The sequence below is a fragment of the Leguminivora glycinivorella genome, chromosome 27 (genome assembly GCF_023078275.1).
Source record: "Leguminivora glycinivorella isolate SPB_JAAS2020 chromosome 27, LegGlyc_1.1, whole genome shotgun sequence".
Lineage (NCBI taxonomy): Eukaryota > Metazoa > Arthropoda > Insecta > Lepidoptera > Tortricidae > Leguminivora > Leguminivora glycinivorella.
In genome coordinates this window covers 2,034,357-2,058,748 of record NC_062997.1, presented here as the reverse complement: position 1 = coordinate 2,058,748, position 24,392 = coordinate 2,034,357, and the positions used below count along the sequence as shown (strand labels likewise).

At 41.1% G+C, this 24,392-nt stretch overlaps 3 protein-coding genes across 3 annotated transcripts in view; 1 reads left to right on the top strand and 2 right to left on the bottom strand.

Annotated features, from left to right (window-relative positions):
• Window positions 1-2,163: 2,163 nt before the first annotated feature.
• On the bottom strand, window positions 2,164-9,289 carry LOC125240329 (oocyte zinc finger protein XlCOF6-like). The gene is made up of 3 exons (XM_048148215.1): window positions 9,109-9,289; window positions 5,854-7,451; window positions 2,164-3,213 (listed from the first exon to the last, which is right to left on the bottom strand). Exons 1-3 carry the CDS (start codon window positions 9,185-9,187, stop codon window positions 2,830-2,832), a joined length of 2,061 nt encoding a protein of 686 aa, XP_048004172.1. The 5' UTR covers window positions 9,188-9,289; the 3' UTR covers window positions 2,164-2,829.
• Window positions 9,290-10,534: 1,245 nt separating this feature from the next.
• On the top strand, window positions 10,535-15,115 carry LOC125240294 (gastrula zinc finger protein XlCGF57.1-like). The gene is made up of 2 exons (XM_048148165.1): window positions 10,535-10,740; window positions 12,626-15,115. Exons 1-2 carry the CDS (start codon window positions 10,689-10,691, stop codon window positions 14,440-14,442), a joined length of 1,869 nt encoding a protein of 622 aa, XP_048004122.1. The 5' UTR covers window positions 10,535-10,688; the 3' UTR covers window positions 14,443-15,115.
• A 6,692-nt stretch (window positions 15,116-21,807) lies between these two features.
• LOC125240190 overlaps window positions 21,808-24,392 on the bottom strand; it is a 35,108-nt gene continuing 32,523 nt past the window's right edge. The window contains exon 2 of the mRNA XM_048148014.1: window positions 21,808-23,733. Coding sequence (XP_048003971.1) covers window positions 21,808-22,125 — 318 coding nt within the window. The 5' untranslated portion in view covers window positions 22,126-23,733. The remainder of the gene's footprint in view (window positions 23,734-24,392) is intronic.

Here is a 24,392-nt window from a genome sequence, read left to right as displayed (position 1 = left end):
TATTGGGATATGTCCTCGATGGCCAGACTCTAGTACTTGACATGATTGATAAAGAAGATCTGTAGGGTATAAAAAAGGTCGGGAAGTAGCTACTTTTAGCACCGCTCGCTGGGCGAGATATATATGGTTCACGTAACATCTTGTATTAATTTGAAGTACGATATACATCCGCAAGGGTGGGTAAAGTGAAAGTAAAAATTTGAAAAGTTTTTTGTGAATTTAACAAAAAAGTTTAAAATACAAACACAATTATATTTTTCCTCTAATATTTGGCATAAAACCAATGTTTTCTAAAATTTTCATAATTTTTCGTTGGTGAACTTCGGAGATAAGGGGGGGGGGATTGTTTTTTACATTTTCCTTCAAAATTCTGTTTTTTTCACAACAAAAAAATTATAAAAAATAGTTTATTTACGTTTTACGTTCAATTGGTGCTCTTTCTAACGATACCCCACTTGACCTAGTAACTTGAAATTTACAGTTCATTTTGGCCATTTCCTATAATTGATATTAATAAATTAAAAATAAATACATTCAATTTGTAGAGGTTAACAATGTTCATAACTATTCCAAATTTCATATCTATAGCATAAGTAGTTCTCGAGATATTTAGTAATGTGAGTGTGACAGATGGACAGAACGGCGCCATATGGGATCCATTTGTACCTTTTTGGTACGGAACCCTAAAAATGCCCCCTTCCCGCCACACACACACACTTACACAACCTTCACACGTTTATACTAGTGGCGGCCTCAAATAAAGTCCAACGGACATTAATGGAACTAAAATAGGCAATAACCGCTTTAGCGGTTGTCTTTATTGGCACACCTCAGCAAGAGATACAGAAAAAAGATACAGCGGAGACAAAACAAATGATTATAATTGTATCGATATAATATACATAATTCGTGGGTTGTTGACTTTTGTTTTTGGTGTAATGAAATAAAAGCATATTATTTATGTTTTCATATTTTATTATATGAACACATATTTAACATATGGAGATATATCCTAATAAACAATTTTTTTTTTCACTTTTTATTTGACCACTTTGTCGGCTAGATTGATATATGACATATTAGTACCATTTTGATTATCCGCGGACGGACGGACATACATGGCGAAACTGGGTAACCCGCCGGAACCCTATGGACATGACGTATGTACGTACAGTCGCCATCAGATATATAAGAGCGCCCGAGGTACTCAAAAATATCTGAACACGCCTCTAACGCCTAGGCAATAGAGGCGTGTTCAGATATTTTTGAGTACCTCGGGCGCTCTTATATATCTGATGGCGACTGTACTATGGAAACCTACAAACCAAGCGGATCTGCCACTGAGCAACCTGTCTTTAACCATCTTATTGGGCGTTTAATGTTTTTTCCACTCACTAGCTCGGAAACACGTGTTTTGTCCTTTAATACCAGCGGGTAAAAACGCATTTTATCCACTAGTGGGTAAAGTAATTTGACCTTGAATAAGTCAAATTAACTGCTTTAAAATTGATAAAAGGAGGTGAATCTAGTAATAAAGATGATTTACCACCTGTGGAACTACTGGAAGCGGTGATGAACGCATTTTTTGCGTTGCAGTTTCCTCGCTATAGTGAGGGGAAAAGTTTTGTGTTACACTCGGGTGCAAATGTATTTTACTTCTCGTGTGTTAAAAAACGAGCAAGTTCAGGATTCTATTCTCGAACCACTCGCTTCGCTCGTGGTTCAACTATAGAATCCTTTCACTTGCTCGTTTTTCAATTCCACACTCGGCGTTAAAATACAACTTTGCCCCCTTGTCTAACAAATAACTATTTCCTACTCCCGTGTTGTTATTCAACATTTACAGTGTCGTACATAGATCGTTAAAACCCTACATAAAAGATGCCCGCCCCCGCCCGGCGCCCCGCGCACCCACGCATACGATATAGCTCTTAAAGCATTGTTAGGAAGCCTTTAAGAGATATAGCGTGGGTGCGCAGGGCGCCGGGGGCTTGCGGCGGCGGCGCGGGGGAGTGCGAGCGACAGGGTGAGTGCAGGAACAGAGGGGAGGCCGACGCGTCAAAATACAGGAAATAGTGCGAATTTCACGAAAGATATTCTAGAAAACTATTAATTAGTAAGTGCATGGTCGTAGAAAAAGTATTGTATGCAACGGTGTTTAATTGAGTCAAAAAATACTAGTGGCGTCTTTATTAACAATTTTCGGCTTCGCCTCAAATTGTTACTCACGCCACTCGTCTTTTTTGACCTCACTTAAACGCCAGTTGCATAAAATACTATAATTTACCCGCAACTGACGTAACAAGGAGTCCTTTTAGGGTATATTTTGTTTGACATGCAAATACCTAAAGATACAGACTATGGGTAATTATGTACATACATATTTCACATTTACATATGCTACATATAGGTAGATAATTTATATAATTCCTTGTTTTACATTAATAACAAGAATACAACCATAATCATCAGTCAACACTTGCTAAAAATATCACGAACAGTTTTTCTTTACGGAGGCTGTTATGGCCACAGTACCAACATTTATTTAAGTAAGGTTATATTAAGAAGAATTAATTAAAAACACCTTGCTAAACGTAAATAAATAAAAAATAAAAATAAAAATCATTTATTTCAGAAGACAGGTTCCATAATATGGTTAGTAGCTCTAAAACTTAATAACTAAAGTAAAATATAACGAATACAATTTTCATATTATGTCTATAGAAACTTGAAAAGTTTTTCACCAGAGTGATCCAACAGGTCCTTCTGCACTGGAAGCTACACAACACATAGTAGATATACATGAAGGGCGTCTTAACTGGTGAGTCCCTAACTGGTCTTTTCTTCTACACTTGTAGCCGCAGTGGCTACAAGCCGCCCGTCAGTGTGAGTCAACAGGTGCCTCCGTAAACATCTTTTATTCTTACACTGGTAGTCACATTTGATACAGCTAAAAGGCTTTTCGTCAGTGTGGGTCATCAGGTGAGATTGTAAATCCGTTTTTCGTCTACATTTGTAGTCACAGTGGCTACAACTAAAAGGCTTCTCCTTAGTGTGAATCATCAAGTGACGCTTAAAATTGGCTTTGTTTCTACACTTAAACTCACAGTGGCTACAACTTAAAGGCACTTCTTCCCCATGAGTCAACATGTGTCTCTGTAAATTTCGTTTGATTTTACACTTGTAGTCACATTGGCTACAACTAAAAGGCTCCTCGTCTGTATGAGTCATCAGGTGAGTCTGTAATTCTATGTTTTGTCTACACTTGTAGTCACAGTCAGTAGCGGCTCGCCCTAAAGTGCGCTTGTGCGGTGCACTCCCAGAAATAATCACAAGTAAATTATAGTATTACATGAGTTATGATACCTCTAATTAATGTACTACTATTTTAAAAAAGTATCGCAAAAAAGTTAAGCCCAATTAAACAATTACTTATATTTCTTAAAAGTTCATTAAACTGACTATTACTCCGCCAACTCCCTTCCTACAATTTCATACGCACCGCGCTCAACGGAGCGCTTTCAATTGCGCTCCTATGGAAAAAGATTCAATGCATTCATCAATAGAAAATTCAGTAAGAGCGAAAGAGAAGCTTAGACACAGCTCCACGCGTGAGACAGACGATTATCTATGAAATATTAGGTAAATCGGGAGCGCCGCACCGACCACAGAACTATATCAAAATAGAAGGCAAAAGTATCATTCGCGTGGCAAAAAGAAGACTCAACGACCTCTTTCCTCGCCGCAAACGACAGTCTTTTGTTCATTGCGGCTTTAATTTGACAACCTCGACTTGGCGTGCGTTCAAAACGAGCGATATGTATATAAAAAAGAAATAAGTGTCATAACAATGCGTGTAATGAAAATAATTTCATTTGTTCTTAGATTACGAGCGACGTAAAAATTAGCTATTCAAACTGTCGAGTCAACTCATACTCGTGACGTCAAGTGTTCATGCAAAATGTTACACGGTTGGTCTTGTCAACCGCCGAGCTTTTTCCTTCTATCTCGATATAGGTCTGTGCGTTTGTCCTTGATTGCCGCCACGTTGCACAGCGCAGGCGCGATGCGCGCCGCTGTCATCCTCGTACTTATTTCGCGCGCTATTTTGTTACTTAAGTAAACAAGTTTTAGGCACCCGCGGGAATACGATTTAGACTTAATTTGAAACCGCATAATTAAATTGTTTTAATTGCAAGTGTAAAATAATTTCAGTGTGTGAGTATGGATGGATGCAATGTGACATTTATAAAAGTGTGTGAAAAAACTTTAGCAACACGATTAGAATTAAAAGCCCAGTGGTTATTGTGAGTGTGACAAAAGTGACAAACTGTTTTTCCATTTCTTTTATTTGGAAGTGGCGCGGACGACGGAGGTGGTGAGTGTGCATGGACTGAAACCCGTTTGAATGATCGGTCGTAAGGAAATATGCAAGGCCTTAGATTCAGCATATCGAAAATCCACACAGGAGTACCGTCATACTAGGTATCTACATACATGTAAGATCTTGGTGCTCACAATGAGAGTTTGAGTGAACACCCACATATTACAGCCACAAGCCGCCTCTGGTCACAGTGGCTACAACTTAAAGGCAACTTCTCCGTGAGTCAACAGGTGCCTCCGTAAATCTGATTTTCTTCTACATTTGTAGTCACATTGGCTACAACTAAAAGGCTTTACGTCAGTGTGAGTCATCAGGTGAATCTGTAAATCTGTTTTTCGTCTACATTTATAGTCACAGTGACTACAACTAAAAGGCTTTTCGTCAGTGTGAGTCATCAGGTGAGTCTGTAAATCTGTTTTTCGTCTACATTTGTAGTCACAGTGGCTACAGCTAAAAGGCTTGTCGTTAGTATGAATCAGCAGGTGAAACTTTAATGCGGCTTTGAGTCTACACTTAAAGTCACAGTGACTACAACTAAAAGGCTTTTCACCAGTGTGGGTCATCAGGTGAGATTGTAAATCCGTTTTTCGTCTACATTTGTAGTCACAGTGGCTACAACTAAAAGGCTTCTCCTTAGTGTGAATCATCAAGTGACGCTTAAAATTGGCTTTGTTTCTACACTTAAACTCACAGTGGCTACAACTTAAAGGCACTTCTTCCCCATGAGTCAACATGTGTCTCTGTAAATTTCGTTTGATTTTACACTTGTAGTCACATTGGCTACAACTAAAAGGCTCCTCGTCTGTATGAGTCATCAGGTGAGTCTGTAATTCTATGTTTTGTCTACACTTGTAGTCACAGTGGCTACAACTTAAAGGCTTCTCTTCTCCGTGAGTCAACAGGTGCCTCCGTAAATCTGATTTTCTTCTACATTTGTAGTCACATTGGCTACAACTAAAAGGCTTTACGTCAGTGTGAGTCATCAGGTGAATCTGTAAATCTGTTTTTCGTCTACATTTATAGTCACAGTGACTACAACTAAAAGGCTTTTCGTCAGTGTGAGTCATCAGGTGAGTCTGTAAATCTGTTTTTCGTCTACATTTGTAGTCACAGTGGCTACAGCTAAAAGGCTTGTCGTTAGTATGAATCAGCAGGTGAAACTTTAATGCGGCTTTGAGTCTACACTTAAAGTCACAGTGACTACAACTAAAAGGCTTTTCACCAGTGTGGGTCATCAGGTGAGATTGTAAATCCGTTTTTCGTCTACATTTGTAGTCACAGTGGCTACAACTAAAAGGCTTCTCCTTAGTGTGAATCATCAAGTGACGCTTAAAATTGGCTTTGTTTCTACACTTAAACTCACAGTGGCTACAACTTAAAGGCACTTCTTCCCCATGAGTCAACATGTGTCTCTGTAAATTTCGTTTGATTTTACACTTGTAGTCACATTGGCTACAACTAAAAGGCTCCTCGTCTGTATGAGTCATCAGGTGAGTCTGTAATTCTATGTTTTGTCTACACTTGTAGTCACAGTGGCTACAACTTAAAGGCTTCTCTTCTCCGTGAGTCAACAGGTGCCTCCGTAAATCTGATTTTCTTCTACATTTGTAGTCACATTGGCTACAACTAAAAGGCTTTACGTCAGTGTGAGTCATCAGGTGAATCTGTAAATCTGTTTTTCGTCTACATTTATAGTCACAGTGACTACAACTAAAAGGCTTTTCGTCAGTGTGAGTCATCAGGTGAGTCTGTAAATCTGTTTTTCGTCTACATTTGTAGTCACAGTGGCTACAGCTAAAAGGCTTGTCGTTAGTATGAATCAGCAGGTGAAACTTTAATGCGGCTTTGAGTCTACACTTAAAGTCACAGTGACTACAACTAAAAGGCTTTTCACCAGTGTGGATCATCAGGTGAGTCTGTAAATCTATGTTTCGTCTACACTTGTAGTTACATTGGCTACAACTAAAAGGCTTCTCTTCAGTGTGAGTCATCTGGTGAGCCTTTAAATTGGTTTTTCTTTTACACTTAAATTCACAGTGGCTACAACTTAAAGGCTTCTCTTCTCCGTGAGTCAACAGGTGGCTCCGTAATTCTGATTTTCTTATACACTTGTAGTCACAGTGACTACACCAGATAGGTTTATCGCCTGTGTGAGTCATCAGGTGAGTCTGTAAATTAGTTTTTAGTCTACACTTGTAGTTACAGTGGCTACAACTAAAAGGCTTTTGGTCAGTGTGAGTCATCAGGTGAGTCTGTAAATTAGTTTTTAGTCTACACTTGTAGTTACAGTGGCTACAACTAAAAGGCTTTCGGTCAGTGTGAGTCATCAGGTGAGTCTGTAAATTAGTTTTTAGTCTACACTTGTAGTTACAGTGGCTACAACTAAAAGGCTTTTGGTCAGAGTGAGTCATCATGTGAGACTTTATACATGCTTTTGTTCTACACTTGTAATCACATTGACTACACCAGAAAGGTTTATCATCTGTGTGAGTTCTCAAATGAGTCTGTAAATCTGTGTGTGTTGTCATGTAAAACTGTTGAGACAGTCTTTTGTTGTCGTGTAGCGTTTGATGTCGTTTTAAATCAGAATCTTGTGTGGTTGAATTATGTAAAGGTGAGTGAGTATATATGTGTTTCTTTAAAACCGACTTGTTCCTGAACCACTTGCCGCAATGGTGACACTGATAAACGGTGGCGATGGCACTGGGTGTGTGTGCGGGCTCGGCGGCGCGCAGCTTGTACGTGCGGCGCGCGACCCGGCAGGTGCGCCGCGCCGCGTCCACCAGCAGGCGCTCCAGCCTGACCGAGCACGAGCGGCGCACAGCCGACCCCGCAGCCGGGGAGACGAGAGCGGACGCTGCGACACGATAAGATAGGGCGGCCGGGGCGACTACGGGGCGGTGCGGGCGCTCTGGCCCCAGCACGAGCTCATCCTTCACCTCGTGATTGGCATACAAGTCGGCTAGCATGGCTACCTCCCTCACGCCGCACCCGGCCGTGCTGTCCGACCACTCCTCCTTCACACGCTCCTCTTCATCCAGGAATACAGCTTCTTCCTTCACAAGGGCTGAAACAAATGGTTATATTTACAATTGGACCAAGTTATGACGAGCCGCGGCGAATGCCGGGACAGCGCAAGGAGGATGATGATGGATCAAGTTATGATTATATTTATGTATGTAACTTTATTACATTTTTAGGGTTCCGTAGTCAACTAAGGAACCCTTATAGTTTCGCCATGTCTGTCTGTCCGTCCGTCCGTCCGTCCGTCCGTCCGTCCGTCCGTCCGTCCGTCCGTCCGTCCGTCCGTCCGTCCGTCCGTCCGCGGATAATCTCAGTAACCGTAAGCACTAGAAAGCTGAAATTTGGTACCAATATGTATATCAATTACGCCAACAAAGTGCAAAAATAAAAAGTGGAAAAAAATGTTTTATTAGGGTACCCCCCCTACATGTAAAGTGGGGGCTGATATTTTTTTTCATTCCAACCCCAACGTGTGATATATTGTTGGATAGGTATTTAAAAATGAATAAGGGTTTACTAAGATCGTTTTTTGATAATATTAATATTTTCGGAAATAATCGCTCCTAAAGGAAAAAAAAGTGCGCCCCCCCCCCTCTAACTTTTGAACCATATGTTTCAAAAATATGAAAAAAAATCACGAAAGTAGAACTTTATAAAGACTTTCTAGGAAAATTATTTTGAACTTGATAGGTTCAATAGTTTTTGAAAAAAATACGAAAAACTATGGAACCCTACACTGAGCGTGGCCCGACACGCTCTTGGCTGGTTTTTAAACAAGTAAATCTAATAAATAATATAAAAGATTTAAGTAAATGTTAAAAGGCGAGCTTATCCCTAAATGGGATTTCTTTCAGTTAACCCTGAGCCCTGAGGAAATGAGAAAGAAAGAAATTTTCTTAGTATGAATACATAGACATCTGACCACGATCTTACCTGATGGTAATTAATGATGCGGTCTACGGTGGAGCACGCTTACCTATGAGATACCTTTTACTCTTGCTTTAAAGAGACCTCGAGACCTTAAAGACATTCAATTCAATTAAAAATTCAATTCAATGTGTGTTCAGTAGAACAATTAGATTAACAGTTCAATGAATAAACACAAGATTGTTCAAAGTAATGGCTAAGAGGCCCGCTTGATAACCTGGAGAGAATAATGAGGATGGCAAAGTTGAAGGCACAAGACCACCGGCCCCTCCCCCTATTAGGTGGTGCGTTCAAATTAATGCACCTATTAAAACATGAGGCCATTTTCTTACCAGGAACAGGAGCTACGGGGGAGCCTAATCTTCAGAAGGACATGATCCCACAATCCTCAGCATTGCTCACATGTTTATGTACTTGCCTGCACAATGTGAACTATGGTATTGAAATATAAAAATATCACAAAAAAAAAAGTATAACAAATTTAATTCCACATACTCGTTTTCAGAGTACAGAAGTGTAAAGTATCCAACAAATTATACTTAATTGTCACTTAAATAATTTATCAGCTGGCTTATTTTTTATATTTATTGAGAGTAACATGCGACTGGAATCGCTTCATATACGCCCTGCAGCACGCGGTAGTTTGCCAGGAAAGTTAACGCTATTGCGAATATTGCGATATATTACTTCGTACATGTATCGACAGATCTAACAAGTATCGTGATTAGTGATATCGGAGTAGATCGCTGTTAATATTGAATGAGCTTAGGTACCCATTTCAGACTGGTCCGTCTCGGGCTCCAGCTTCACGCGCGCCGGCGACATGCTGCCAGACACGGCACTCGTCTCCATCTCTCTCTCAAAAGTTAGTACAAAAACGTCTTGCTAAACAATTATTATGTGCAAGATATTTTCTGATATTATTGAAACAAATATAAAAACTAAATAACCACACCCATAAATGACATGACACTGACAGTTAAGTGAAATTGACAGCTGCGCCGTAAGGGCCAACCCGACCGGTTGATCAAATCGGTCGCAAGGAACTTGTCGTCGATGTCCTGGTTTTATATCTGTTTTATTTTAATGAGGTACTATAAAGCTAGGAACATACTACGCGGACGTCCGTCGTAAAGCTAGGAACATACTACGTGGACGTCCGTCGTAAATCGACCGCGGACGGGAATCTGGACAATGAAATGACACATAGCCGTGCAAACTATCGGTCGACGGACGTGGACGTGGCCTTGAGCGCATGGACGTCCGATCGAAATCTGGCTCGCTTGATGTTTTGTTCCGTGCACACTGATCGGTCGCGGTCGCGGTCGATTTACGACGGACGTCCGCGTAGTATGTTCCTAGCTTAAATCGACCGCGACCGCGACCAATCAGTGTGCACGGAACTACCGGTACCTAAAAGTACAGAGTAGAATAGCCAAGCGTTCAGGTAGCAACGGTCAACGGTAGCATACAATCGTTTAAACATTTTTCTAAATAAAACATTATGTTTAATAATAGTCTTTTAAATGTCATTTACCTTCAACGGAAGCCGAGAGAGAGCGCGCACACGCTACGCCACTCCTTAATAGTTTCGCCATGTCTGTCTGTCCGTCCGTCCGCGGATAATCTCAGTGACCTTTAGTACTAGAAAGCTGAAATTTGGTACCAATATGTATATCAATTACGCCAACAAAGTAGTAAAGTAAGAAGCGAAAAAAAAAATGTTTTGTTAGGGTACCCCCCCCCTTACATGAAAAGTGGGGAATATTTTTTTTTTTCAACCCTAACGTGTGATAGGTATTTAAAAATGAATAAGGTATAACTAAAATAGTTTTTTTGATAATATTAATATTTTCGGAAATAATCGCTCCTAAAGGAAAAAAAGCGTGCCCCCCCTCTAACTTTTGAACCATATGTTTAAAAAATATGAAAAAATCACAAAAGTAGAACTTTACAAAGACTTTCTAGGGAAATTGTTTTGAACTTGATAGATTCAGTAGAACCCTACACTGAGCGTGGCCCGACACGCTCTTGGCCAGTTTTTTTACGTGAATATTAATTTATAGTACCCCATTAAAAATAACTGGATAAAACTGGGATATCGGCGACAATCTCCTCCGACCGATATGATCAGCCCGTCGGGTCTGGCCCTTACGGCCCAGTTGTCTTGTCTGTCACTTAACTGTCAGTATCACTGTCACTTCATCTCTGCTCTGAGCGTGGTTATTTATTTTCTTATATTTTTCAATAATACCACAAATATTTTCCACACAATGACTGTTTAGCAAGACGCGTGGCACAATAGAATGACTTTTAAGAGTGAGAGATAGAGACGAGTGCTGAGTCTGTCAGCATGTCTCCGGCGCGCGTGAAGCTGGAGCCCGAGACGGACCAGTCGGAAATGGGTAAGCTCATACAATGTTAACAGCGATCTACTCCGATATAACACTTGTGTATGTATTTATTTATTGATATATAAAATAATAAAACATTAGGGACATAAAATTATCTTACAATAAAACTAACTATTAAATCTAAAATTAAACTTAAAATAAAAATTAAATTAAACTAAATAAAACTAAAATTAAACTAAAGTGAATCTAAAAATGGCCCCTGTGGCATAGTACCGAAAACACTTGTTAGATCTGTCGATACATGTACAAACCAATATATCGCAATAGCGTTAACTTCCCTGGTAAACTACCGCGTGCTGCAGGGCGTCTATGAACAGATTCCCGTCGCATGGTACTTTCAAGAAATATAAAAAATAAGCCATCTGATAAATTATTTAAGTGCCGATTTAGTATAATTTGTTGTCAAAAGTTGTAATACTGATTTAAACTTTCACGATTTTTACACATATTTAAAATCGCAAACGGGACTTAATCGCGCCATTTATGCTCCGAGACCACGGGGACAATTCGTCCTTGAAACATTGGAGATAAGTGTTTAAACCATAGTAATATTAGTAATACGCGATTAAGTCCCGTTTGCAATTTAAAATAAAAGTTGTAATGTGTTGGATACTTAATCTTCTGTACTCTGTATATGAGTATGTGGAATTAAATTTGTAATACCTACTGTCTTTTGTGATATTTTTAAATTTCAATATCATATGTACGTACATAAACATAGAGCAATGCTGAGAATTGTGTCATCATGTCCTTCTGCTGAAGATTAGGTTCCTCCATAGGCTTTAGTTTTTCGGTAAGCGCATGGCCTTATTCAGTTTTATGTATGTATGTATGTAATGTATGTAAACACTTTATTGTACATAAGGCAAGTTAGGACATAGAAATACAGTATAATGGTGTACAAAGGCGAACTTATCCCTATAAGGGATCTCAGCGAATTGAGAGGAAAAAAGCAATAAAAACATGATAGACAAACGAACACTGTCACTTCGTCTTAATAGGTGCATTAATTTGAATGCACCACCTAACAGGGGGAGGGGCCGGACTTCTTGTGCCTTCAACTTTGCCATCCTCATTATTCTCTCCAGGCTATCCAGCAGGCAACAGGAGAGGCGTCTGTAATATTATATGAGTAATAAATAAATGAGAATTTTGTTCTGACATGTGTCCAGTAAAGTTAGGTTTATGTCAATTGCACATTCAAATATAAAGACTAAAGCTTTGTCAAAGCAATGCGGACTGTTTTTGCCACTAATCAATGGAAATTAAATGCTCATTTTACATCAAAGGATGGTATTAAAAAAAATTATAATTTCCTCAATAGTAATTCATAAAATAAGACTATGGAAATGGTGGTCAACGGATGAAAAGTTGTATATTATGACATTATCACATTACACACAGGATTCTAATTTCTCTATGTACGGGTTTGAATTATAAAATCCTTTATTTCATTCAGGATTCAATGAACACCCTCGCCTGCAACATGTTAGAGTTAATAGACAATTAATAATCATAAGCCATTGTTATAAATAATCTTGTTTTTATGCATTGAAATGAAATGTTTGACTAAACACACATGTTGTAAGTTATAGTGGTATATATTTATTCACAAATGAGCTCATCCTTATTCTACTGTATGAATGTCAAAAAAAAATGTTTTGTTGTCAATCTCCTTTTAGTGGTTGATCCTTTCTCATTTCCTCAAGATTTGCTCCAAGAAATTCCATTTAGGGATATGCTCGCCTTTGTACACTTAATTAAATCATTTATATTATTTATTAAATGTTGTGTAAACTTGTTTAAATGTAATAAAGTGACATACATAAATATGTACGTAACTAGATTCAAATGCAATTGTAACGATTTGTTTCAGCCCTCGTGAAGGAAGAAGCTGTATTCCTGGATGAAGAGGAGCGTGTGAAGGAGGAGTGGTCGGACAGCACGGCCGGGTGCGGCGTGAGTGAGGTAGCCAGCATGCTAGCCGACTTGTATGCCAATCACGAGGTGAAGGATGAGCTCGTGCTGGGGCCAGAGCGCCCGCACCGCCCCGTAGTCGCCCCGGCCGCCCTATCTTATCGTGTCGCAGCGTCCGCTCTCGTCTCCCCGGCTGCGGGGTCGGCTGTGCGCCGCTCGTGCTCGGTCAGGCTGGAGCGCCTGCTGGTGGACGCGGCGCGGCGCACCTGCCGGGTCGCGCGCCGCACGTACAAGCTGCGCGCCGCCAAGCCCGCACACACACCCAGTGCCATCACCACCGTCTATGAGTGTCACCATTGCGGCAAGCGGTTCAGTAACAAGTCGGTTTTAAAGAAACACGTATATATTCACTCACCATCACATAATTTAACCACACAAGATTATGGTTTACAACGACAGCATACGCTACACGACGAAAAAAAACTGTCTCGACAGTCTTACATGACAACACACACAGATTTACAGACACATCTCAGAACTCGCGCAGGCGATAAACCTTTCTGTTGTAGTCACTGTGACTACAAGTGTAAAAGAAAATCAGATTTACGGAGCCACCTGTTGACTCATAGAGAAGAGAAGCATTTAAGTTGTAGCCACTGCGACTTCAAGTGTAGAAGAAAAACCAATTTAAAGGCTCACCTGATGACTCACACAGACGAGAAGCCGTTTAGTTGTAGCCACTGTGACTACAAGTGTAGACAAAAAGTACATTTACTGACTCATCTGATGACTCACACAGACGAGAAGCCTTTCAGTTGTAGCCACTGTGACTACAAGTGTAAAAAAAAAGCAAATTTACAGAGACACCTGTTGACCCATGGAGAAGAGAAGCCTTTTAGCTGTAGCCACTGTGACTACAAGTGTAGACAAAAAGTACATTTACTGACTCATCTGATGACTCACACAGACGAGAAGCCTTTCAGTTGTAGCCACTGTGACTACAAGTGTAAAAAAAAAGCAAATTTACAGAGACACCTGTTGACCCATGGAGAAGAGAAGCCTTTTAGCTGTAGCCACTGTAACTATAAGTGTAGACGAAAACCAGATTTACAGATTCATCTGATGATTCACACAGAGAAACCTTTTAGTTGTAGCCAATGTGAGTACAAGTGTAGACAAAAAGTAGGTTTGCAGACTCACCTGATGACTCACACTGACGACAAGCCTTTTAGCTGTAGCCACTGTGACTACAAGTGTAGACAAAAAGCAAATTTACAGAGGCACCTGTTGACTCACGGAGAAGAGAAGCCTTTCAGTTGTAGCCACTGTGACTACAAGTGTAGACAAAAAGTACATTTGCAGACTCATCTGACGACTCACACAGATGAGAAGCCTTTCAGTTGTAGCCACTGTGACTACAAGTGTAAAAAAAAAGCAAATTTACAGAGACACCTGTTGACCCATGGAGAAGAGAAGCCTTTTAGCTGTAGCCACTGTAACTATAAGTGTAGACGAAAACCAGATTTACAGATTCATCTGATGATTCACACAGAGAAACCTTTTAGTTGTAGCCAATGTGAGTACAAGTGTAGACAAAAAGTACGTTTGCAGACTCACCTGATGACTCACACTGACGACAAGCCTTTTAGTTGTAGCCACTGTGACTACAAGTGCAGACGAAAAGAAAATTTACAGACTCACCTGTTGACTCACACTGACGAAAAGCGTTTCATTTGTAGCCACTGTGACTTTAAGGGTAGAAGCAAAGGGAATTAAAATTCTCATCTGATTAATTCACACTAACGAAAAGCCTTTTAGTTGTAGCCACTGTGACTTTAAGTGTAAAAGCAAAGCTCATTTAATGACTCACACTGACGAGGAGCCTTTCAGGTGTAGCCAACTAGCCACTGCGGCTACAAGTGTAAAAGAAAAGACCAGTTAATGGCTCACCTGTTGAGACACCCTACATGTTTGTCTACTATGTGTAGTGTAGCTTCCAGTGCAGAAGGAAATTAGAATTACGGCCACACTTTGTGAAAATCTCTTCAAATTTCAATGCATATCAGTACCGTAATCAGTGCACCTACAGTGAACTTTTTTAAAACAGACTCGACAAATATTTATTGAATGGACAAAACACATGAGCATCAGGACATTGACGTGCACGTATCAGGTTAAAGCTGCCTGTGCATTAGCAAATAATAAATAAATATAATATGAAAATTGTATTCATCACATATCACATACATTTTCCATTAGCAAGAACGTGTTTTCAAATCATTCTTCTTAATAGTTCACCTTAATGAAATAAATATTACTACTGTGGTCGTAGGCAGCTTCAGGGACCGGCCACATCAGAGCGTCGCGTGTCTCGGGGCTCGCAACGGACGTCCGCGCCACGCCACCTGAGTGTAATTCAAAAAACGTCTCAGTACATTTTGTATAGGAAGGACGTAAGACGCGCCCCAGGTGGCGTAGTGGCGGCGTGGCGCGCCCCGAGACACGCGACGTTTAAGTGGGAACGCTGGCTCAGGAGGGCGATTTTTGAATCTCGCATACGGGATTTTGTCACTAAAATACCGGTTGTGAAAACGATGACTTGCTTATTATTTTCATTGACCATTTTCTGAATAGTAAAGAAAAACATTTGGTTATGTTTTTTGAAAGTATTGACTGGTGATATTAAGGAATTATAATTATAAACTAGTTTTTTAAAGGTGCGCGGGGCCCGAGGGCCCCGCGGTGTTCTTTTTGGGCTTTTGTGCTTTGCTTTTTGTGCTTTGCTTATGCTTTTGCTTTTTGTTTTTGTGTTTTGCTTTTGCTTTTTGTTTTTGAGCTATGCTTTTTTGATTTATTGCTTTGCTTGTTTGCTTTTTTGCTTTAGCCTTTGCGTGCTTGGGAGCACTCTCTGCCCGCAGCTCGGCCTGCGGCCTCGCGTGCTTGGGAGCCTGTCAGACACGCTCCGGGCCTTCGGCCCTCCGCGTAGTTACTGTGGGGTTTGTAGGGAAGTTGGAGCTTAAACACGACCCAATAGTAAAAGTGTCTTGAGAAGCTCACGACGGGCCTACGGCCTGCGGCCTCCGGCCCGTCGTTTCGCTTCTCTAAGACACTTTTACTATTGGGTCGTGTTTAAGCTCCAACTTCCCGGTCCGCCGGCGAGCCGATCAGGGACGCTCCGGGCCTTCGGCCCTACGCGGAGCTCGGCCTTCGGCCTTCGCTGGGTTTCGAAGCTCCGCGTCGGGCCTTCGGCCCGCCGCTTCGCTTGTAAAGATACTTTTTGTTATTGTTTTGCTTGGGAGCACAGTCTGTACGCAGCTCGGCCTGCGGCCTTCGCGTGCTTGGGAGCACTCTGCCCGCAGCTCGGCCTGCGGCCTTCGCGTGCTTGGGAGCCTTTCAGACACGCTCCGGGCCTTCGGCCCTCCGCGTAGTTACTGTGGGGGTTGTAGGGAAGTTGGAGCTTAAACACGACCCAATAGTAAAAGTGTCTTGAGAAGCTCACGACGGGCCTACGGCCTGCGGCCTCCGGCCCGTCGTTTCGCTTCTCTAAGACACTTTTACTATTGGGTCGTGTTTAAGCTCCAACTTCCTGGACCGCCGGCGAGCCGATCAGGGACGCTCCGGGCCTTCGGCCCTACGCGGAGCTCGGCCTTCGGCCTTCGCTGGGTTTCGAAGCTCCGCGTCGGGCCTTCGGCCCGCCGCTTCGCTTGTTAAAATATTTTTTGTTATTGTTTTGCTTGGGAGCACAGTCTGTACGCAGCTCGGCCTGCGGCCTTCGCGTGCTTGGGAGAACTCTGCCCGCAGCTCGGCCTGCGGCCTTCGCGTGCTTGGGAGTCTCTCAGACACGCTCCGGGCCTTCGGCCCTCCGCGTAGTTACTGTGGGGGTTGTGGGGAAGTTGGAGCTTAAACACGACCCAATAGTAAAAGTGTCTTGAGAAGCGAAACGACGGGCCTACGGCCTGCGGCCTTCGGCCCGTCGTTTCGCTTCTCTAAGACACTTTTACTATTGGGTCGTGTTTAAGCTCCAACTTCCCGGACTGCCGGCGAGTCGATCAGGGACGCTCCGGGCCTTCGGCCCTACGCGGAGCTCGGCCTTCGGCCTTCGCTGGGTTTCGAAGCTCCGCGTCGGGCCTTTGGCCCGCCGCTTCGCTTATTTAGATACTTTTTGTTATTGTTTTCTTGGGAGCACAGTCTGCACGCAGCTCGGCCTGCGGCCTTCGCGTGCTTGGGAGCACTCTGCCCGCAGCTCGGCCTGCGGCCTTTGCGTACTTGGGAGCCTGTCAGACACGCTCCGGGCCTTCGGCCCTCCGCGTAGTTACTGTGGGGATTGTAGGATTTGTAGGGAAGTTGGACTTCCGGCCTGCGGCCTCCGGCCCGCCGCGTCGCTTTTTAGACACTTTTACTTATATTTTCTTGCTTGGGAGCACTGTCTGTACGCAGCTCGGAACTTGGACCGGAGCAATGACCGTCGGGCTGTAGAAGGCTGGTAGGGAAATTTGACTTTGTCCCCTCTCGCCGCCGTTTTTGACTTTTCCAAAAATTTTTTTTTCTCATTTATATTTTTGGCCCCCGCTCTTACCACGTGCCAAATTTGAACGCGCTCGGACCGAAAATAAAAAAAAAAATTTCAAAGTCGGCCATTTTGAAATTTTGTAAATGCCATTCGATGGACCTCAGATAACTGTACAACATTAGTTCAAGCACTATTAACTTTTTTCCTACCGTTACGGAGCTATGGGGATTTAAAAAAAAACCTCCATACAAACTGGTAGGGAAATTTGACTTTGTCCCCTCTCGCCACCGTTTTTGACTTTTCCAAATTTTTTTTTTGTCATTTCTATTTTTGGCCCCCGTTCTTACCACGTGCCAAATTTGAACGCGCTCGGACCGAAAATAAAAAAAAAAATTTCAAAGTCGGCCATTTTGAAATTTTGTAAATGCCATTCGATAGACCTCAGATAACTATACAACATTAGTTCAAGCACTATTAACCTTTTCCCTACCGTTACGGAGCTATGGGGATTTAAAAAAAGGACCTCCATACAAATTTCAATTGGCCTTCAAAGGGCGCCATTTTGAATTTTTCAAAATTTTCTTTTTGTATACTAATCTTGGGGTGGCTGTCTACCCGTGTGCAAAATTTCAGCGCGCTCGGACCATTTTGAAATTTTTCAAAAAAAAAGTCGGCCATTTTGATTTTTTTTAATGCCATTCGATGGACCTCGGGTGACTGTATAACATTTGTTTGAGCTCTTTTCACTTCTTTGTACCGTTACGGAGCTATGGTAATTAAAAGAAAAACTTCCACTCAAATTTCAATTGGCCCCCAAAGGCCGCCATTTTGATTTTTTCAAAATTTTCTTTTTGAATACTAATCTTGGGGCCACCTTCCACCCGTGTGCCAAATCTCAGCGCGCTAGGACCATTTTGAAATTTTTCAAAAAAAAAAGTCGGCCATTTTGAATTTTTTTTAATGCAACTTTTTTCTACTCGGATACCTGTATGACATTTGGTCGAGCACCCCCCGGCTATCTCTTACGGTTTAAAAGTTGCCATACAAAATAAAAGTGGCCAGTTTTCCCACATTTGTAGCATTTTTCAATTTTTTTCTATTTCATTCGAATCAAGGCCGCTTGGAGATTCTATGACCAAAATTTGAGATCTCTACGACAAACTTGAAAAATCGTCAAAAAAAAAAGTCGGCCATTTTGAAAAAAAAATGGCGGCGTCAAAAACTGCCCAGGGTCCTCTATGACATTTGGTCGAACACTCCCCGGCTAACTCCAGCCGTTTGGCCAGGCCGTCCGACATTTTTTTACCCGGAACCGGTAGACCGACGGTCTGATCTATCCGGGGTCGCAGGACCAAACTCTATACGACCACACCAAACACTGCCACCTTCAAATCCCCCTTCTGCCCATTTTTTGAAAAATGTCAGTCGGGTTGTAGCTTTATATTATATAGATTATCTACCTATATGTAGCATAATGTAAATGTTAAAGTCTTTAGGTATTTGTATGTCAAACAAAATATACCCTTAAAGGACTCCTTATGCCAGTTGCGGGTAAATTAAAACATAACACGACCGAATAAGACGGTTAAAGACAGTCACTCAGTGACAGATCCCATCCTGGTTTTTGTATTTACTTAGTTTGTTAACTGACAAATGTTGTACTACCCTAAAATGTGCAAATTATTTAATTACGTTCTTTTAAATACCTCTAAGTACAGAGTATAATAGCCAAGAGCTCAGGTAGCAACTGTAGCATACTAGTATTTTATACAATCGTGATATAATACAAAGCTTTTCAGTCGAGTACCATGTTTAGGCCACGAAGCTTTGCTGAGTGGCCTAATAGTACAGTACGAGAGTGAAAAGCGGTATTATATCACTATTGTATACAATACTTTTTCTACGAGTCATCATCTCCATCATCAATGTACGGAAATATCATCATTCATGCAAGTTAAAATTAATGTTAATAGCGCCGTTCACCGTTGTATCAACATCGAATTACCTGGCAACCAAGTGTTTGTAATAACGTGGTAATAACCGTCTCTGATTGGCCGCTAACGCGACGCCCGTGGTTCAGATGCCGACAAATTTGCCAGGTATCGCAAGTTAGTATAGAAATTGTATGAAGTTCTATTTTTGAAATTATTACAGTTAATAACTAAAAGTCAACTATAATGAGATTATTATAGTTGAGTCGGAACTGCCATAGAGTATCCAACACTGAAAAGTTAGCACTTATAGTTTAGTCTGTGGTGTCCTAATTGACAGATTACAGTCGACGAGTAGAGTAGAAAAAATCATTTAAGCATGTTTCTAAATAAAACATTATGTTTAATAATAGTCTTTTGAATGTCATTTACCTTCAACGGAACCCTTATCTCTATTAATGTGTGCCGAAGTGACACTGTGTTAATGTAACGGACTTTACGGTAACTTAGTCGAACGAGCGAAGCGAAGTTGTTCAATTCAACTTGATACGACTGGCGAAACATAGTGATACTTATTTTATACATTTAAGACAAATACATACCTATTTAATAAATTAGCAGTATTATGGAGTTCTTTTCTCAAAAGTACTCCTTTCGAAAGAAGTCTATTTGCTTTGTTCATTTTAGTGACATCCTTTTATTATATGACATTTGCTTTGTTCATCCTTAGAAAAAAAGAAAGCTGCAGAATTTTTTCTCATTCGCTCAAGACTAAAAGTAATAGTATGTTGTGTCAAAGATAAATTTCACCAAGCTCTTATTTTATCCTGGTTTCCATGATAGTTATTCTTCCGAGGTGAGAACGAGCAAAAATTTCAAGGGCACAACGCTTTTAAGCCCACTCCATTGAATGACGTGAATACTAATTAATTATACTCCTCCATAAAAATAACTGGATAAAACTAGGATATCGATATCGACGACAATCTCCTTTGACCGATATGATCAGCCCGTCGGGTCTGGCCCTTAAGGCACAGTTGTCTTGCCTATGTCACTTAACTGTCAGTGTCAGTGTCACTCACTCTGTCTAGTCTGTCTTCACCTCTGCTCTCAAGTCTCAGCGTGGTTATTTATTTTCATATTTGTTTCAATAATATCACAAATATTTCCACATAATGATTGTTTAGAAAGACGCTTTTCACACAATTGCATAACTTTTGAGAGTAAAACATTAGTAGGGGGAAATTAGCTAAAATTACGGCATAATTAATGGAAGGTTTTTTTCAATTGAAATATGTACCTTATAGACCGAAGTTATTTTTCATCAACCCTCCCCACCCCTCCCCCCTCTGCGTCACCCCTCTACCCTCCCTTAAAGTGCCGAAAATGTGGTTTTTCTCGATTTCTGACAAAAATGTTGAAGATGCAGAAAAAGCGCGTAGGAACAAAGTAATCCTTAATAAATTTACTACAAATCATTCATTAACACTTTGGTTCTAGCACTTATAGTTTTCGCGCGATCCGTCACGAAAGTTGGTCCTTTGCTGCAATTTTCTTTAATGAATGTTAAGTTTTCGCCCAAAATGCTTACGAAATCGTCGAAATTTGTTTGATATGACTAAAATATTGTAACTCATGACTAAAATAAAATTAAGGGGGAAAAATCACTACCATGGGTGGAATTTCCAATATGTCTTGGAATTCCAGTAACTATTTAAGACGTAATATTTTCACGGTAGTAGTCGCTAGGAGTACCATTGATCCATATAGTATATCGATGACTGGGGATGAGCTTTTGGTAGCTGTTGGTAGAGCCCTGGAGTATCAATCCAGAATCCGTGAGTTCAAGTTCCACCCATGGTAGTGATTTTTCTCCCTGAAATTCATTTTCAGTTTATATTATTTTAGTAATATCAAACAGATTTCGTAAGCAATTTGGGAGAAAACTTAACATTCACTAAAGAAAATTGCAGCAAAGGACCAACTTTCGTGATGGATCACGCGAAAACTATAAGTGCTAGAACCAAAGTGTCAATGAATGATTTGTAGTAAATTTATTAAGGATTACTTTATTCATACACATTTTTTCTGTATCTTCAACGGTTTTGTCAGAAATCGCGAAAAACCACATTTTCGGCTATTTAAGGGGGGGGAAGAGGGATGACGCAGAGGGGGGAGGGATGGGGAGGGTTGATGAAAAATAACTTCGGCCTATAATGTACATATCCCAATCAAAAAAAATCTTCCATTAATTATGCCAAAATTTTCATACATAACCTTCCAGAAGCAACATACTACATGGAGACGAGTGCAGAGTCTGGCAGCATGTCGCCGGCGAGCGTGAAGCTGGAGCCCGAGACGGACCAGTCGGAAATGGGTAAGCTCATACAATATTAACCGCGACTACTCCGATATCACTACTCACAATACTTGTTAGATCTGTTGATACATGTACGGACTAATATATCGCAATAGCGCGATAACTTCCCTGGCAAACTACCGCGTGCTGCAGGGCGTCTATGACCCGATTCCCGTCGCATGGTACTTTCAAGAAATATATAAAATAAGCCATGTGAAAAATTATTTAAGTGCCAATTAAGTATAATTTGTTGGATACTTCACTTTCTGTACTCTAAAAACTAGTATGTAGGATAAAATTTGGTATACGTTCTTTTGTGATTTTTTTTGGAACCATTAGTTTCAGCCCTTGTGAAGGAAGAAGCTGTATCCCTGGATGAAGAGGAGCGTGTGAAGGAGGAGTGGTCGGACAGCACAGCCGGGTGCGGCGTGAGCGAGGCAGCCGTGCTGGCTGACTTGTATGTCAAGCACGAGGTGAAGGACGAGCTCGTGCTGGGGCCGGAGCGCCCGCACCGCCCTGTAGTCGCCCCGGCCGCCCTTTCTTATCGTGTCGCAGCGTCCGCACTCGTCTCCCCGGCTGCGGGGTCGGGTGTGCGCCGCTCGTGCTCGGTCAGGCTGGAGCGCCTGCTGGTGGACGCCACTGTCTATGAGTGTCACCATTGCGGCAAACTGTTCAGGAACAAGTCGGTCTTAAAGAAACACGTATATACTCACTCACATTTACATAATTCAACTGCACGAGATTATGGTTTGAAACAACATCGAACATTACACAACGACAAAAAACTGTCTGGTCAGTCTTGCATGGCAACACACACAGATTTACAGACTAATCTCAGAAGTCGCACAGATAATAAACATTTCTGGTGTAGTCACTGTGACTACAAGTGTAACAATAAATCAAATTTTCAGAGGCACCTGACGACCCACACTGAAGAGAAGCCGTTTAGTTGTAGCCAATGTGACTACAAATGTAGACAAAAAGTACATTTGCAGACTCATCTGATGACTCACACAGATAAGAAGCCTTTTAGTTGTAGCCGATGTGACTACAAGTGCAGACGAAAAGAAAATTTACAGACTCACCTGACAACTCACACAGACGAGAAGCCTTTTAGCTGTAGCCAATGTGACTTCAAGTGTAGAATAAAAGCAAGTTTACAGAGGCACCTGTTGACTCACGGAGAAGAGAAGCCTTTCAGTTGTAGCCACTGTGACTACAAGTGTAGACAAAAAGTATATTTGCAGACTCATCTGATGACTCACACAGATAAGAAGCCTTTTAGTTGTAGCCGATGTGACTACAAGTGCAGACGAAAAGAAAATTTACAGACTCACCTGACAACTCACACAGACGAGAAGCCTTTTAGCTGTAGCCAATGTGACTTCAAGTGTAGAATAAAAGCAAGTTTACAGAGGCACCTGTTGACTCACGGAGAAGAGAAGCCTTTCAGTTGTAGCCACTGTGACTACAAGTGTAGACAAAAAGTACATTTGCAGACTCATCTGATGACTCACACAGATAAGAAGCCTTTTAGTTGTAGCCGATGTGACTACAAGTGCAGACGAAAAGACAATTTACAGACTCACATGTTGACTCACACTGACGAAAAGCGTTTCATTTGTAGCCACTGTGACTTTAAGTGTAAAAGAAAAGCCAATTTCAATTCTCATCTGATGATTCATACTAACAAGAAGCCTTTTAGTTGTAGCCAATGTGACTACAAGTGTAGACAAAAAGTAAATTTACAGACTCACATGACGACTCACACAGACGAGAAGCCTTTTAGCTGTAGCCAATGTAACTTCAAGTGTAAAATAAAAGCAAGTTTACAGAGGCACCTGTTGACTCACGGAGAAGAGAAGCCTTTCAGTTGTAGCCACTGTGACTACAAGTGTAGACAAAAAGTACATTTGCAGACTCATCTGTTGACTCACACTGACGAAAAGCGTTTCGTTGTAAAAGCAAAGCCAATTTCAATTCTCATCTGATGATTCACACTAACAAGAAGCCTTTTAGTTGTAGCCAATGTGACTACAAGTGTAGACGAAAAATAGATTTACAGAAGCACCTGTTGACTCACAGAGAAGAGAAGCCTTTTAGCTGTAGCCACTGTGACTACAAGTGTAGACAAAAAGTACATTTACAGAGTCATCTGATGACTCACTCTGACGAGAAGCCTTTCAGTTGTAGCCAATGTAACTACAGATGTAGACGAAAACAAGATTTACAGACTCACCTGATTATTCATACTGACGAGAAGCCTTCTTGATCCTTTTATATAGAGGCTATGTTTGCCTGGCTACGGCCGAAGCGAAAGAGGATTTGATCCTTGATATAGAGGCTGAGTTGCCTTGACCATGGTCAGTGACGAAATAGAGGGATTACCCTTAGAGTATGAGGCTGTGTAGCCTTCTTACGGATATTGAACGAATGCGTAACGTTGTGTTGCAACCTGTGCAATTACTTATGTGTTGACATACGAATATGATCATATTATGCGTTATAACCAATCTTAATAAATCCAATATATGGATATATCATACCATGTTTACAAGTCATATTATTATTATTATTTTAAACCCAGATCGGTTCATGCTATGAGCCAGTAACTATGCTAATATAATTCTACAACATAAATACATTCACATATATCATAATTCTCATATAGATAAGGAATAATAAGGACCAAGTCCTCAGGATAGTTTCCCAATTGATTGAGATAGTAAAACAATAACAATCATAATACTTCAATATATTCTTGGTATTACTATAATAACAATTGTTCATGTTGTAAATACATAGGTTGTGTACCTTAGTGACCCATGGTCATAAAACTATTTTCTATACAGGTGGTGGCATATAATCCGGTGGAAGCTATCAGCTGTGCTGAGAGCTTATGGGCGAGAGAGCCACCGAGGTCATA

What these genes read in the sequence shown, in the direction of transcription:
- LOC125240294 (XM_048148165.1), top strand. Translation starts at nt 10,689, where the DNA reads ATGTCTCCGGCGCGCGTGAAGCTGGAGCCCGAGACGGACCAGTCGGAA. An exon ending in GACGGACCAGTCGGAAATGG is followed by an intron (nt 10,741 to 12,625) that starts GTAAGCTCATAC and finishes GATTTGTTTCAG; the next exon opens with CCCTCGTGAAGGAAGAAGCT.
- LOC125240329 (XM_048148215.1), bottom strand. Translation starts at nt 9,187, where the DNA reads ATGGAGACGAGTGCCGTGTCTGGCAGCATGTCGCCGGCGCGCGTGAAG. An exon ending in GACGGACCAGTCTGAAATGG is followed by an intron (nt 7,452 to 9,108) that starts GTACCTAAGCTC and finishes CATTTGTTTCAG; the next exon opens with CCCTTGTGAAGGAAGAAGCT. An exon ending in TGATGACTCATACAGACGAG is followed by an intron (nt 3,214 to 5,853) that starts GAGCCTTTTAGT and finishes CATACAGACGAG; the next exon opens with GAGCCTTTTAGTTGTAGCCA.